This window comes from Jaculus jaculus, chromosome 6 (genome assembly GCF_020740685.1).
Source record: "Jaculus jaculus isolate mJacJac1 chromosome 6, mJacJac1.mat.Y.cur, whole genome shotgun sequence".
Classification (NCBI taxonomy): Eukaryota; Metazoa; Chordata; class Mammalia; order Rodentia; family Dipodidae; genus Jaculus; species Jaculus jaculus.
Genome location: NC_059107.1, coordinates 108,570,552 through 108,585,980, shown reverse-complemented (window position 1 = coordinate 108,585,980; position 15,429 = coordinate 108,570,552). Strand labels below are relative to the sequence as shown.

Below are 15,429 nucleotides of genomic sequence, written 5' to 3'. Positions count from 1 at the left end.
GTTTTTCAGTTCTATGTGGAGAACCCAGAGTCTCACATAAGCTAGAAAAGCACTACCTCTGGTTATATTGCCAGTTCTTTTTTAAAAATTTTTTTTGTTTATTTTTATTTATTTGAGAGCAACAGACAGAGAAAGAGGCAGAGAGAGAGAGAGAGAGAGAGAGAGAGAGAGAGAGAGAGAGAGAGAGAATGGGTGCACCAGGGCCTCCAACCACTGCAGACAAACTCCAGACGCGTGCACCCCCTTGTGCATCTGGCTAACATGGGTCCTGGGGAATCGAGCCTTGAACTGGGGTCCTTAGGCTTCACAGGCAAGCGCTTAACTGCTAAGCCATCTCTCCAGCATGCCAGTTCTTTTTAAATTTTATTTGGGGATAGAATTTTGTTAAATTGCCCAGGATGTTCTCAAACTTGGGATCCTCTTGCTTTGGCTTCTCAAGTAACTGGGATCACAGGTATTACTACCACATTTGGCTCCTTTTTGATTTTTTTTTAGCATACACTTTATTGTCATTTTCATTAGAAAAGTTTTGGCATCAGTGCAAGTAGATGAATATGAGTGTTAGGAAACACAAAATGTTGAACAAATATCATATAACTTGGGATATGTTGTTCTGTATGAATTAGAGATTGTCCATTCAACACAGAGGCTACTAGGAAAGCTTTCTCAAGAACACAATTATAAACATAGTATGAATAAGTTAGCCCTCATTTATTTTATCACCCAGATTCAAGAATTTTAAAAAAATATTTATTTATTTGGGTATGGGGGGGGGGAGAGAATGGGTATGCCACAGCATCCTGCCACTGTAAACAAATTCCAGATACATATACCACATTATGCAGCTGGCTTTACATGGGTACTAGGGAATAGAACCCAGGCCATCAGGCTATCAAGCTTTAACCACTAAGTCATGTCTCCAACCCAAGATTCAAGGATTTTTGACTCATGGATCATCTTGTTTCATTTATACTACCTATTCACTTCTTCCTATAACATTTTGAAACAATCTCAATGCAGCATCCTTTAATCCACAAATATCTTGGTGCATTTCTCTAGAAGTGAAGAAATTTAAAAAGATCTCAAAAGCCAATAAAAATAATTCTTGGAAGAGAGTGGAGGGGGCATTGAAAGGAGGACGGGAATCAACAAAAGCAAACTGAATTTTTAAAAATATTTATTGATTTATTTATTTGAGAGAGAGAATGGGCACTCCAGGGCCTCCAGCCACTTCAAATGAGCTCCAGATCCATGCACCCCTTGTGCATCTGGCTTTACGTGGGTCCTAGAAAGTTGAACAGGGATCCTTTGACTTTGCAGGCAAATGCCTTAACCACTAAGCTATCTCTCCGGCCCCAAAGCAAATTGAATTTGAAAGCGTCAGAATGAATGATACATAAATCACTGTATACCAACCAAAACTAAATAAAAAATAATTCCTTAATATGATGAACTATGCAGCTGGCATTTAAGTTCCAGCTATCTCTTGTACATGGCCCATAAGGTCCACAACTGTGGCTGGTAGATAAGTCCTTTTAGGTCTCTTTTACTTATTCCTCCAGCTTTTTACTTTTTTATTATTTATTCAAGTGTGTTTTTTTAAACTAAAGAAACCTAGTCTTGGTAGATTTTTCTTATGGCCTAGATTTTGCTGATTACATCTTTGTGGTATGGTTCTATCTATCTTCTAAAATTCCTATAAATTCATAATTTGTGGCTGGAGAGATGGCTTAGTGGTTAAGCGCTTGCCTGTGAAGCCCAGGGACCCCAGTTCGAGGCTCAATTCCCCAGTACCCACGTAAGCCAGATGCACAAGGTGGCGCATGCATCTGGAGTTCGTTTGCAGAGGATGGAGGCCCTGGTGTGCTCATTCTCTCTCTCTGCCTCTTTCTCTCTCTGTCTGTCATTCTCAAATAAATAAATAAAAAGAAACAATTTTTTTAAAAATTCATAGTTTGATTAGATATAACTAACTTGTTGTAAAGCTAAAGGAATATAATTTCAATTTTGCTTACATATGCCAACTGGGTACTTCTCCCTTCTAGGAGTTCCTGCTGTAACATCTCCCTCTCTCTCAACAAGCCAGTACAGATCTTTGCACCGGTCCTGTTAATAATGACTAGCATTTGTTGAGTGTTTACAACATGTCAGCAATGGCGACTCCTCTATATGCAGTTTATTCTAGTTTTCACAGCACCATTGTGAGGTAAATGATGACTTTCCTTGGAATCAATCTTGCCAAAGCCCACGGGTCTACTCTATTCTGTCGAAGAAGCCGCCACTCCTTTGCCCATGTAAGCTCTGATCGCTTGACAGATCTCGGTCCTGCTGTGTTCCTCAGAGCCCGGCCTCCCCAAATCAAAGTGCACATTCTTAGAGCACCATGGACATCTCTGAGGATCTTTATAACAGTCTTAATTTTTAAAAAAAATTTTTTTTCTTTTTATTTGAGAGCGACAGTCACAGAGAGAAAGACAGATAGAGAGAGAGAGAATGGGTGCGCCAGGGCTTCCAGCCTCTGCAAACGAACTCCAGATGCGTGCGCCCCCTTGTGCATCTGGCTAACGTGGGACCTGGGGAACCGAGCCTCTAACCGGGGTCCTTAGGCTTCACAGGCAAGCGCTTAACCGCTAAGCCATCTCTCCAGCCCCACAGTCTTAATTTTTAAAAATTATTGGATTATGATCAACTCCCTTTCAGCCTGCAAGCTCCATGCAGTCAAAACCTGATTCTATTCATATTCACATATTAGACCCACACAATACCCAGTGCCTGACAACACATTATGTGTATGTTCTGGGCCTTCTAGTAAGTAGTAGAATTAGAATTCAAGCCACGTTAGTCTGACTACTTAGCTGTCACCTCAATTCTCTGTAGCCTTGTAGACATTCTTATTTAGCTAATCAGCCCACTCTCTTGAAGAATCAGCTAAGGGCTCTACTCTTTGTGTAGCCTCATTCTTCCATACTTCCGGCTGACATGTAATTGGGATTTCATATCTGCCTCCCTCAGCCAAGGCTTTACAAGTATACTCGAGTTTCTAGTTCATTTTACAGTCAGAAACTTTATGACTTGGAATATACAGGGCAAAATGTGAATTGCTATATTTTTAAGATATGCCTAATTTAAGTCATAGTTTGTATTCGTTATTCACAAACAGTTTTTGAGACACAGAGAATGTGGTAGTCCCTGGTAATTCCAACAAGAATAAATTCCTCTACATATGGGGGGAGATTGTAAAATTCCTGTACATATGGGGGGGACAGTAAAATGGAATATATTATAAGTCAAAATATGGGCAAGAAAGAAGCATCTGAAATAGGGACAGTTTTACCACTGAAGGAATATTTTATTCAAGCTTCATGGGTTAACTCAAAGCTTGCTTAGGCAGTGGGTGTTCCAGAGAAAGTGGGAGTCATGACATCATATGGAAGTTCCATTGGACTCCAAGCTTGCAAAGGTAGATCAAAGGCTTGTAAAGCAAAGTGTAAATGCAGAGGTCAATAGACAGAGGCAGATGCAAAGCTAGAGCCAAGGCCTTCCTTAGTAACGCCATTAGAGCTTTAAGTAGGAGAATAATATAGCCAATTTTGCATTTAGGAAGAAAGACTGGATGACAGGGTAGTTTGGAGGGGCTAAAACTGGAGAACATGAGTTACTAAGGAGATAGGTTATGGGACAACTTCAAAGGCACAGATGGGAAATGTCTTAAGAGACAATGACATAATTGATGAGGTCCAATCTAAATGGATGTAGGAGGGAAGAAAAACTGAGTACAAAAGGGCTATTTGTAGGTGGAGATGGGGAAACTGAGAGAATTCATCTCATGAATTCATGTTTTAATGAATAGGGTACTGCCATCAGTTGAGAAAAGGCAGAATGAATCAAGCAGTGGACTTGGGGAAACTGAAGTTGTGTGTAGGAGAACGGAAAAGCTAGGGATGTTGATGAGAATTACTGTAGGGTCAGGGGTGAGGGAGCAATTGAAATTAACCTTATAGACCCAGCTAGATCGCAGCATTGTAGTTTTTTTTATTTTTAAGTATTTTTTATTTACTTATGTGCAAGGAGGGAGAGAGAGACTGAGAGAAAGAGAGAGAGAGAGAGAGAGAGAGAATCAGTGCACCAGGGCCTACAGCTGCAGCAAACAAACTCCAGCCTATGTGCCACTTTGTGCATCTGACTTTGTGTGGTACTGGGGAATCAGACCTGAGTTATTTGGCTTTTCAGGTAAGCACCGTAACCACTGAGCAATCTCTTTAGCTCTGTAGTTTTTTTTTTTGTTGTTGTTGTTTGTTTGTTTGTTTTGGTTTCACTCTAGCCCAGGCTGACCTGGAATTCACTATGTAGTCTCGGGATGGCCTTGAACTCAAAGCAATCCTCCTACCTCTGCCTCCTGAGTGCTGGGATTAAAGGCGTGTGTAGTTTATTTATTTATTTATTTATTTATTTATTTATTTATTTATTTATTTATTTGAGAGCAACAGACATAAAGAGAAAGACAGATAGAGGGAGAGAGAGAGAATGGGCGCGCCAGGGCTTCCAGCCTCTGCAAACGAACTCCAGACGCGTGCGCCCCCTTGTGCATCTGGCTAACGTGGGACCCGGGGAACCGAGCATCGAACCGGGGTCCTTAGGCTTCACAGGCAAGTGCTTAACCACTAAGCCATCTCTCCAACCCAGTTTTTTTTTTTTTAATCATCAGTGTTATTCAAGAAATTGCTTCAATTCAACTTCAGCTTCTCCTTTTCTCAAACAGGTCAAATGGTGCATGTATTGACTAAATACCAAATGAGTAGAGGAGCTCAGAAAATTAAGAGAGTAATTTTTATATTTTCTATCTGGGCAATGACTTTTTTCTGAAGTGTGAAACAAAATTTACAGACCTGTGAAAGAAATGGAACATTATTTTTTTCCGGTTTTGAGCTATTTACATATGTTACTCGGGTTAGAATGTATGTTTCATAAATGTTCCTTCCTAAAAAGTGTGAGGTACTGAGATATACCCCCTTTGACATTCATGAAGGAACAGACAAGGAATGAGATACCGGTGGTGAACAAGTATACTTCAGGAGGTATAATGGTAATGATTCAGTTTTTTCTTTGTAGTAATTATTAAGAGAAATTGTTCTTAACATTTTTCTTTTTCCCCTCAAAGTAAATACTCAATAAAGTATTTCTGAACTTTTAAGACAAATCAAAACTCAATATGTCTTGGGATAAGAATAAGGTAGGGTTCCCTTTTTCTGTTTTGATTGCTCAAGTCTCCCTTTCTCATCCCTAATCACCTGCCTCTCATAGCTGCTAGATTAGATATCTCATATTCATCAATAATTATAATCTGTGTGTCCCAGAAAAAGTTATAGCAGCCGTGTGCCCACACATTTCATTGCTTATTTGTCCGTATCTTCTGTTTGGACTATACTGGTCTGTATAATGCCTGCTCAGCCACTTGCAATTTTTTTTTTCCTTAGTCCCTTATCACACCCAGTTCTAATAGTCCGATGTTGTTCTTCTCCCCAAGGTCCGGTTTGAGGAGCGGCATTGGCCCTGAGTGCAGCTGCTCACAGCGGAGCAGACATGCTCTCAGGACACACTCTTGTTCTAAGCCCTCAAGGAATAAAGGGAAGCAGAAGCTTTCTGAAACCTAAGGGCTGCTTGTATTTATTCTGTATATTGTATTTACTATGTATATTCCTTGGCTTTTTTCTTCAATCTTAAGAAAACTGGAAAAAAATCTTTTCCTATCTCCCAGTGAGAGCTTTTCTACTTCCCTGATAACCCCTATCTCCAAAAAAAAAAAAAAAGACTTTGGTCTTTATTTACTACAAAAGAGCAACCTAGCCCTCTGTTGCTTCCCTATCTTGAGGACTTTTGAAAGAAATGACAAACCAGTGATTTGTCGGATAGCCAGATCTGTTTCTGGTTTGCATGAACAGTGGTGATTCCAAACCCCTAGGAGGAAAAAATGGAAAATGTCTTGGACATTTCAGATTTATGTGAAGTTAAACTGTGTGATCTCTTGCCAGTTTTAGTTTACAAAACTCACATAGTCCCAGATGTGTTTACTTGAACTTTAAGTTTTAATGTCACAATTATATTTCAATAATTTCACTCCCTCAATCCAGCCCACTGGCTGTGGTCTGACTTGGTGTGTATAAAATGATCACTTGGGCAGGAGACTTCACTGATTGCTATCCTCTCCTAAAGCAATGGTCCTTCCCATGCTAAGTCAGGCCAAAACCCTGTGAGATTATAATTAAATAGCTTTTCTGAGGGAGAAGGTGCTTTTTCATTTTGTTCTTCTTTAAAAATCTACCTAAAGCTAGTTACAAAAGAAGATTAAGGAGGAAAAGGCCATTGTTGACAGGTCACAATTTCCCAGGGATAATGACAACATGTATTATAATTTGTAGAAAATAACGACTGGAGATCTAATGAAGGATCATGAGGCAAAGTTATTTTTCAAAAGTAGACCTTGCTTACATCTGCTTACAGTCTCTCTTTGAGCCCCATTGCCAAGGGTTTGCTCCAGAATAAGCACAGAACAGTTACGAGTGACACACAGATTGGCTGGACATCAAATGTCAGCATTTGTTTGATTGCTTATTTCATTTGTTTGTTTTTAAGTGTGCTGTATTTTCTATGTGAGCTGCACAGACTGGCCACACAGCAGTCAGACAGACTCTTGTGACCCGTAAAAATAAGTGAGTGTTTGCCAAATCAGAAAGCTGCTGCCTGTCAGTAGAATCAGAGGCTAATGTTATCACACCATAACAATGTGCTCTGGAATGTACTGGGTGTATGTTTCTGAATGTGTCAACCTCAGGAAGTCATTCAGTCATTCATTCAGCAAATAGTTTTCAAGTATCTTGCTGGTGCTCAAGTCTCCAAAGGCTGGGGGGAAAACTCAATCCTATTCTTAACCGCTAGGAATGCAAAACTTACAAGAACTGGATATGTAGCTCCTGGTAGAGTGTGCACGTAACATGTGAAGAGTCCTAGATTCTGTCTCAAGAATGCATGATATATGCTTATGAGCTGAATGTCAATACATAATAGTGTATGTCTAAGTGCCTGGCTGGTTTAAGTCCAGTAAAGTCAGTCAACAGAGGTGAAGTCAGTAGGATATGGCCATGGTATTACTGCTGGACAGTTAGATATAGATGATGATTGCCATTAGGGGGTAGTAAGACATGAAGGAAATTTGGATCCAGATCATGGACATACCAGGATGAAGGCCTTGTGCTTGATATACAAGGAGTCAGGGAAGGATTGTGACATGGCAAAATATTTGAATGAGAGCTGCTGGTTTGTATCATAAAAGATATTTGTAGCCAGGCATGGTGGCACATGCCTTTAATCCCAGTACTTGGAGTAAGAGGCAGGAGGATTGAAGTCACTCTGAGACTACCTAGTGAATTCCAGGTCAGCCTGGGCTAGAGTGAGACCCTACCTCGAAGAGAGAAAGAGAGAGAGAGAGAAAGAGGGTGGGGGGAGAGTTGTAAAGACAAAGTAAAAAGGATATTTGAAAGAATGATATAGTAGTGAAAAGGTTGGGTCAGGATGGAAGCAGTGGGGTTGAAAGAACAGGACATCTTCAACACTGTATGAAAGGAAGAAGGGTGAGATTTTGGTGCCTGGCTATGAAGGAATAAGAAAGAGGAAAGAAATAATGTCTAAGATCCAGTTCCTTGGTTGTTAGTAAAGTGATAATTGCCATTTACAGATGTAAAGAAATCAGCTGGGTTTAGAAGGTAATGAACAAGGTTTCATGATTATGAGCATAGACTTGACAGAAGGTAAGGAGAAGGATGTGAATTGTCTGTGTTGAGCATCATATCAGTCAGCATGTTAACATTACTGCAATAGAATGTTTGATGCAACTGATTTGTAAGGAAAAAGGGGGTCCTGGAGGGATTGCTTAGTAGTTAAGGCACTTGCCTACAAAGCCAAAGGAACCAGGTTCAATTCCCCAGAACCCACATAAGCCAGATGCACAAGGTGGCACATGTGTCTGGAGTTGGTTTGCAGCAATTTGAAGCCCAGGCACACCCATACTCTCTGTCTCTGTCTCTCTCTCAATAAATAAATAAATGTTTGGGTTTTTTTAAGAGTTATTTAAGCCCTAATATGAAAATTCAAGTCCAGGACTGGGCCACTGGAGAGGGCAGAATATTTTGTCAGGAGCACATCAGGGTTGTACAGTCTCTTTGAGGGTATATCCTCAATAACCTAATGATCCCTCATAGGCTACATCTCTGTCAGGTTTATTCACCTCACAACAGCACCACCTTGAGAGCCAACTCTTTAATACAAGGTCCTTTGGGAGACATTTGTTCAAACCCAAAGACAGTATGAAATTACTGGCAAAAAAACAAAGACAGAATGAATAAGTACTAAATATAATTTCACCTCAGTAGTGGTAAAATCTTTGGAAATATGGGTGTGGCTGCACCTTAGCAATGGCCATATTTTAGAGATTGTCTATGAACATGAGCCAAGTGGAGAGTTAATGAAGAAATGCAGGAAAACCAAGAAATGGAGAGTCAAGAGTCACACAACCTAGGTGTTGCAGTCATCTTTGCATTATTGGCAAAAAAAAAAAACAAAAAAAAACAAAACAAAACACAAACACCCAGCCAAGAGCAGCTTGTAGGAGAAAAGGGTTTATTTTTTTTGCTTATAGACTCAAGGGGAAGCTCCATGATGGCAGGGAAAAACAATGGCATGGCATGGGAAGAGGGTGGACATCACCTCCTGGCCAATATCAGGTGGACAACAGCAACAGGCTAGTGTGTCAAAGAAAGATAGAGGGAGTTGGATATAATACCCATAAGCCTACCCCAACAATACACTGCCTCCAAGAGGCTTTAATTCCCAAATTTCCATCACCTGGGAACCTAGTTTTCAGAACACCTAAGCTCACAGGGGATACCTGAATTAAACCTCTACACTAGGGTTAAGGAGTTGCTTTTGAAGGATGACCTTTTGCAGAGAGGTAATAAGAATAATTCTGGGGAAGGATGTCAACGTTTGGTCTAGACATTCAGGCATCAAATTATTTTAAGCATGGGCACACTTATTCATTTTGTTGGGGCTTTAATATTGTACTATTTTTTCTTATTTATTTTATTAGATATCTTCTTGTCCTGTACATACAGTATAGGAGCTATTTTGTGTCCCTTTAGTACCTATACTCAAGTACCCCACTAATATGGATTTACTTGAATGCTGTAATAATTATAGGCTATTGTAACAATAACAGATTGTTATGAGAATAGTAACTGGAGTGCACTCAACACTTAACAAATGCTATTTTAAAATTCAAACCTTGGGCTGGAGAGATGGATTAGTGGTTAAGTGCTTGCCCATGAAGCCTAAGGACCCCAGTACAAGGCTTGGTTCCCCAGGACCCACGTTAGCCAGATGCACAAGGGGGCGCACACGTCTGGAGTTTGTCTGCAGTGGCTGGAGGGCCTGGCATGCCCATTCTCTCTCTCTATCTGCCTCTTTCTCTCTCTGTCTGTTGCTCTCAAATAAATAAATAAAAATGAACAAAAAAAAATTTAATTCAAACCTTCTGGCTTCCATATGTTTGATATCTCGATAAGTGCCTGAAATTTTCTCTGGAACAATGATGATACCATTACAATTTTACTTTTGTCCCATGAACACCTGGGTCAGCACCATGATAAGTGAAGTTTAGCGAGGTTTGAGGACCACAGTTTTGTGAAAAAATGATTCTCAAGTCATAGGTTCCTGCAGTTGTGCTAACTGATGAGATCAAGTGTACACCGTCAGTCCTGAAATTCAAAGGCAGAAAAGAAATACTGGATTTTCTCCATTTCTTCCTATGGTTCATGCAATTCTCGGCTTCCTTTCTGGGTCTGTTTACAAGAAGGAACACCAGGCCAAAGGCATGAGGTATCTGATTTTGTTGTTGAAATGATGTCTTCATCTATCTGGAAGGAGCAACTCCAATTTCAGCCAAGTCCAGGGGAAGCAAGATGAATGGCCTCTTGTGCTCCTCCCTTGATAATATTTGGGTACCGCTTCTACTTCTCCGTGAAAAGAAAATTTACTGCATAGCAAACGGGGCCAGCAACTTTTTTCAGCAACCTAATTTAAAAGTGAATTATTCTCCTGAATAGACCCATTCTTTGTTTGAATACAACGCAATCTTTCCATGCATTTCCCAAATAATCACTGGACTTGCCTCTACCTGAATTTCCACTAATGTCATTTAATAAAACAAAATGTACTTTCTCCTAATAGTGGTTCCCAATATAACTGCTCTATTACAGTTCATGCTCTGACTTCCTTTTATCTAAGTAATAAATCTGCAATTTGTGAAACTTGTTCCCAAACTTTAAAGCTAGTTCTCTGTTCTTTTTGGCATAGAATTTAGGTTTTATTTGCCTCCAAATAACTTTTTTTTTTCCAATGGAGAGACTGGGGTCTAGGAATATTTATTGTATTATAAATAAAGTAAAAATGGAAAGTTCTGTCTAGTCTAGAAGTTGGGATATGACATCAATCTACAATGCATTTCATCAGACATTTTATGACCTTTAAACTTGAGTTCTTAAGTTAAAAAAAAGGTTATGGCATTGATGGTTTTGGTAGATCTATTTATAATGGCAGATGAAATTTTCAAAAAATTCAATGTTAAGATAAGAAAAAGTTGGTTGGTCAATTTATTTTTATGTTTATTTGCAAGCAGAGAGATACAGAGAGAGAGAGAGAGAGAACAAGAGAGAGAGAGAGAACCAGGGCATCCAGCTGTTGCAAATGAACTCCAGATGCCTGCATCACTATTTGCATCTGGCTTTATGTGGTTACTAGGGAATTGAACCTGGGTCATTAAGCTTTGCAAACAAATGCCTGGAGCCATCTCTTCAACCCAAGGTTGGTCAATTTCTAGGTGACTTTTAAATTAGAATTGATAAGCAGACAGGGAAGATGGCTCAGTGGTTAAAAGCAGTTACAAATCCTGATGGTCCAGGTACAATTCCCCAGTACCCATGAAAAAAAGCCAGATGCACAAAGTAGCACATGTGTCTGGAGTTCATTTGCAATGGCAAAAGGCCCCCTGGCATGCCTACACACACTCCAATTCTCTGTCTCATCCCTTCCCTCGGTCTCTGCTTATAAATAAATGTTTTGTTTTGTTTTTCGAGGTAGGGTCTCACTCTGGCTCAGGCTGACCTGGAATTCACTACGTAGTCCGTGCGCCACCACGCCTGGCTCAAATGTTTTGTTTTTTAAAAAAAGAATTTTTAAAAACAGGTGTTGTGGCAAACGCCTTTAATCCTAGCACTCGGGAGGCAGAGGAAGGAGGATCACCTTGAGTTTGAGGCCACCCTGAAACTACGTAGTGAGTTCCAGGTCACCCTGAGCTAGAGTGAAACCCTGCCTCGAAAAAACAAAACAAAGAAAAGGAATTTTTAAGAAGCAATGAAAATAATACCTGGACAAAAACTTTTTAAAAAAAATACTAAGTCTGAAGTAAATGACATATTTCAGAGATTTTTAGCACCACTATCATCGTCAATAAGAATGAATCAACAAAAAGGTTAACTTTAGCTGATAAAAACCAAGTGAAAGCTGTTTCAACCAGTTTGGGCTTGGATTCATCTTAGAGACAGAATTCGAACGGCAGTATGGCAACCATGATATGTGCCAATTATCAAAGAAAACAGAGGGACACGCTGAACTCTGCAGTGTGAAACGTGTTCTTGAAAGATCAGAGTTGTGGCCATCAAGCCATCAAGAGGAATCTGCGAAGCCCAGCTCCCTCGCGTCTGGAGTCACGCCAGTGCAGGCTGCCGGCTCTCTGAGCCGTGACTTTTTCATGTACTTTACATGATGATGCGGTTGATGACGGGAAGGCTCCGTGAAGTTACACTGCTAGGCTCGGGCTAAAATTCTTTCAGGTCCACAGTTCTTGAATGTTATCAAAAGTTTTGAAAGAAATTTTTAGAAGCTACTCTGTTGTGCAGCTGAGAGTTTTATTTATCCACCAGAACAGAAAACAGTTGTCCCTGGGCTGGGCGTGACGGGAGTGACCCAGGGCCCACAGGAGTAAGTGTGTGTGGAAAAGTGCTGCTTGACATCCCTGAAAATGGAGTCCCTGGAAGCCCAAGAGCACTGGCTTGGCTTCAAGACAACTTTAGAAACTGCTTTAATTCTGCTTGCTGTCTCTCTCACTTTCATGGACATGAGATTTAAATAAAAGTGCTGCATGAGCATGCCTCTCTAAGTAGAAGTCTGAGAAGAATATTTCATGTATGGTCAGAGAATTATACACATATTCAAAAATTAACATTAGCCTCACTAGAACTGAAAGCCAGGTACATGACTAATGCTCATTTTTAAATAAACTCATTAAATTTCATTAAATGGTATAAAACCACTTACAGAAAATGTAGGGGGTGGAGAGAAAACGGAGAAAACAGATTCTACCAATTTAATTCAGTGTTGTTTTAATCTTGGTGTTCCACTTTTTCTCTTCTTAATCAAAATATTTTAAAACTAAACTAAAAACTTTTATTATTAAAATGATTAAGTTTTTTACAAATACAATTTTTTAAACATATCATCTATAAGGAGATATGGTTAAGGGGCAGAAAATGGTAACTTGCATGATCTTGGATGTTTTTATTTCAAAGTTTTCCTATTCTTCTCTTTCACTTATTACCTGTACCATTAACATGATATTCAGAATAAGTTTGGGGACACTGTGTTCACTACACCAGAACGTGTGTTATTGTTACTTGTTATTACTGTACTTGGTCATAGATCAGACTGCACTTCATTATAATGGCATCCAGCTCTAAGTCCTTTCAAGGTGCCAACTAAATATGATTTAAAACAAAATGTAAAGTCAATATTATCTAGTAAAGCACAGAGGAAATGCAGCTGACAGAAGTCATTTAAAACACCTGGATTCGTGAAAACTGGCCCCCTTTTCATTGGCTTTCCTGCAGAGGCAGAAATACTATTCATTCTCTTTTTCAAAGGAATTCATCCCAAATTGAATTACCTTTCCTAACAACATCCCTTTCATCGAGCTGCTTTCAGATCTCTACTTCCCTTCCAAGGGGTGGCAATCATCTGTCTTGTGGCCTGACCCTCTCCCTTCAGTGGAGAATTTAATAAGCCAGTTTACCCAACTCTGTCATTCACCTAGGGAACATCTCACAGAGAACTTCTGGAATCTCTGGATCTGCTGCCCCAACTATGAGAAGGGGATGCAGTGGGGATTTAGTTAATGAAGGAAGGAACTGCTTTTGTGGCGGTGAAACCAGGGAGTGTATTTCAACTCATTGCAAAGTAGACAACATGCTTATAGCAAATGAGATTATATCATTATTCTCCTATGAAGTCCTTATTACTTAATACAATTAGATAATGAGATTGAAAGTAGAAAGTTGTGAATGCCTTCCATGTATTTCTTAATATCCTCATGTTGGAAAATAAAATTTACACTGCATATAAGAAAATTGCCATTCTTCGTACAATACCGTTCAGCCCACATTTATGTAATTTATTTCTGTAATTGACCCATACAAGTTCTGGCTCTCTCTATGAATAAATGAAGAACCAGTCAACTTGCCTTTCATGCTAACACTTGTGCTCTTTATTTTCTTTATATATGCATGTGTCTGTGTGCATGTGCACATGTGTGTTCCAATGTGTGTGGGCACACCTGTGGAGGAGGTGCTCATGCATGCATGCATGTGGAGGCCAGTCGTCAAAATCAGGTGTCTTCCTCAGTTGCTCTTCACCTTATTTTTTGAAGCAAAACCTCTCAACAAACCCAGAGCTCACCAGTTTGGCTGGACCCACTGGCCAACAAGCCCCGGGGATCTCTCTGTTTCCATCTCTCTAGCATTGGGATCCTACCATCCATCAAACCTGGCTTTTATCTGAACTCAGGGCTTAATGCTTACATGGCAAACTCTACTGAGCCATCTCCCCAGCCCCTGTGCTCCTTATTGATTGCTCATTATTTCTATGCAAGAACACACTGTTCACAGCAACACCCCGTTAATGAAAGGGCTGAGCACCAGAGCTCCGTGGTGACTATTCATCAATACTTTCAGTGTTCGTGACCTCTCAAGGAGCAAGAACCTTTTCCTCAACCTTTTTGATATTCACTGAAAATATCCTGTAAAGTTTTATGGGCTGTTGTCATACCGTGATTTTTTTTTTTTTTGTTGCATTTTTAGGCCTTTTTTTTTTGTCAACCAAATTGAGACCTTAACTGTAAACCTTTCAGATTTAAATAGCAAGATCACTAAAGTTTGGCCTTCAAGTGTCTTCTTTTGCCAATAGATTTCCGTTTTCATATTCCTTACTATAACTCTACGAATTATGATCAAAAGAAAACATCCTAAAAAAGTTATTAGAAAAAAGAAAAACTCCTTTCAAATTTGAAAAAAAAAATGTTTAATGGCCCAAGAAGCTGAGATGGACTTTCTCAGGGATACTCAATAATTGTTTTCACAATACTTATTTCCCTTTGAACATTTCCCCCCTCAATCCTTTCAACATATAACAATCAGTAATATTGTTTCAGCTAAAAGACCACCTTTTAAGCATACTTTAATAAGTGTTCTCAGTGTTCTAGAGGACTCACTTTTCTCTAAACAAATAGTCCAATTCTATAGGTGTAAGTCACAGAGATGGCTTATGTCTGCTTGCTGTCTTAGATATTGGGATTGCAGCAATCCTGAAGGGAAAATTATCACTCTCCCATCAAAGGGATGACACATCAAGAAGTGCCATTTCACTCACAGTGGCTTCCATGGTACTAATTACCAATGCCTTCTGTTGTAGGCAGAATACTTCTATGAATTCCTGTCTTTGCGCTCCCTGGATAAAGGCATCATGGCGGATCCAACTGTCAATGTCCCTCTGCTGGGAACAGTGCCTCACAAGGCATCAGGTAAGTGGTGTTTGCCTTGGAGAAAGAGTGCACATATGATTTAACGGTTAGGGGAATAATTTTTGAGGTCTGAACCTTAAAGTCACCCATAAAAGGAATTATTGAATGTTTTCCTGAACTGATGTGCTGAATTTAGGGTGGCTCAATTGTTATTCTTTGGGTATGGAATTAGGATGAGAGTGAAGAAATGAAACTTATAATTTCCTCAAAACACAACATAGCCCCCAACCACATCCAGCTCATAAGTGGGTCTAGTTTTCTTTTTTAAAAGAAAAAATAAAAAACAGAGGTTATAGGATATAGCCAGCCAGTATGTGTGGATTAATACAGTGCATGTAAACATGGCAAAGATTCAAAGTAAGTGGTTCAGAGGAAATGAAAGAAGTCAAGAAAAAGTTTCCCCAAATTCGCATTGTGTTAGGATTTGGGAGATAAAAAAAGATACAGAAGTAACAAAAACCATTTAGAGCTGC

The 15,429-nt window shown here is 39.6% G+C and overlaps 1 protein-coding gene across 1 annotated transcript in view; it reads left to right on the top strand.

Annotated features, from left to right (window-relative positions):
• Wif1 (WNT inhibitory factor 1) overlaps positions 1 to 15,429 on the top strand; it is a 71,592-nt gene that overhangs the window by 27,932 nt on the left and 28,231 nt on the right. Inside the window, exon 3 of the mRNA XM_004650060.3 lies at positions 14,848 to 14,956. Coding sequence (XP_004650117.1) covers positions 14,848 to 14,956 — 109 coding nt within the window. The remainder of the gene's footprint in view (positions 1 to 14,847; positions 14,957 to 15,429) is intronic.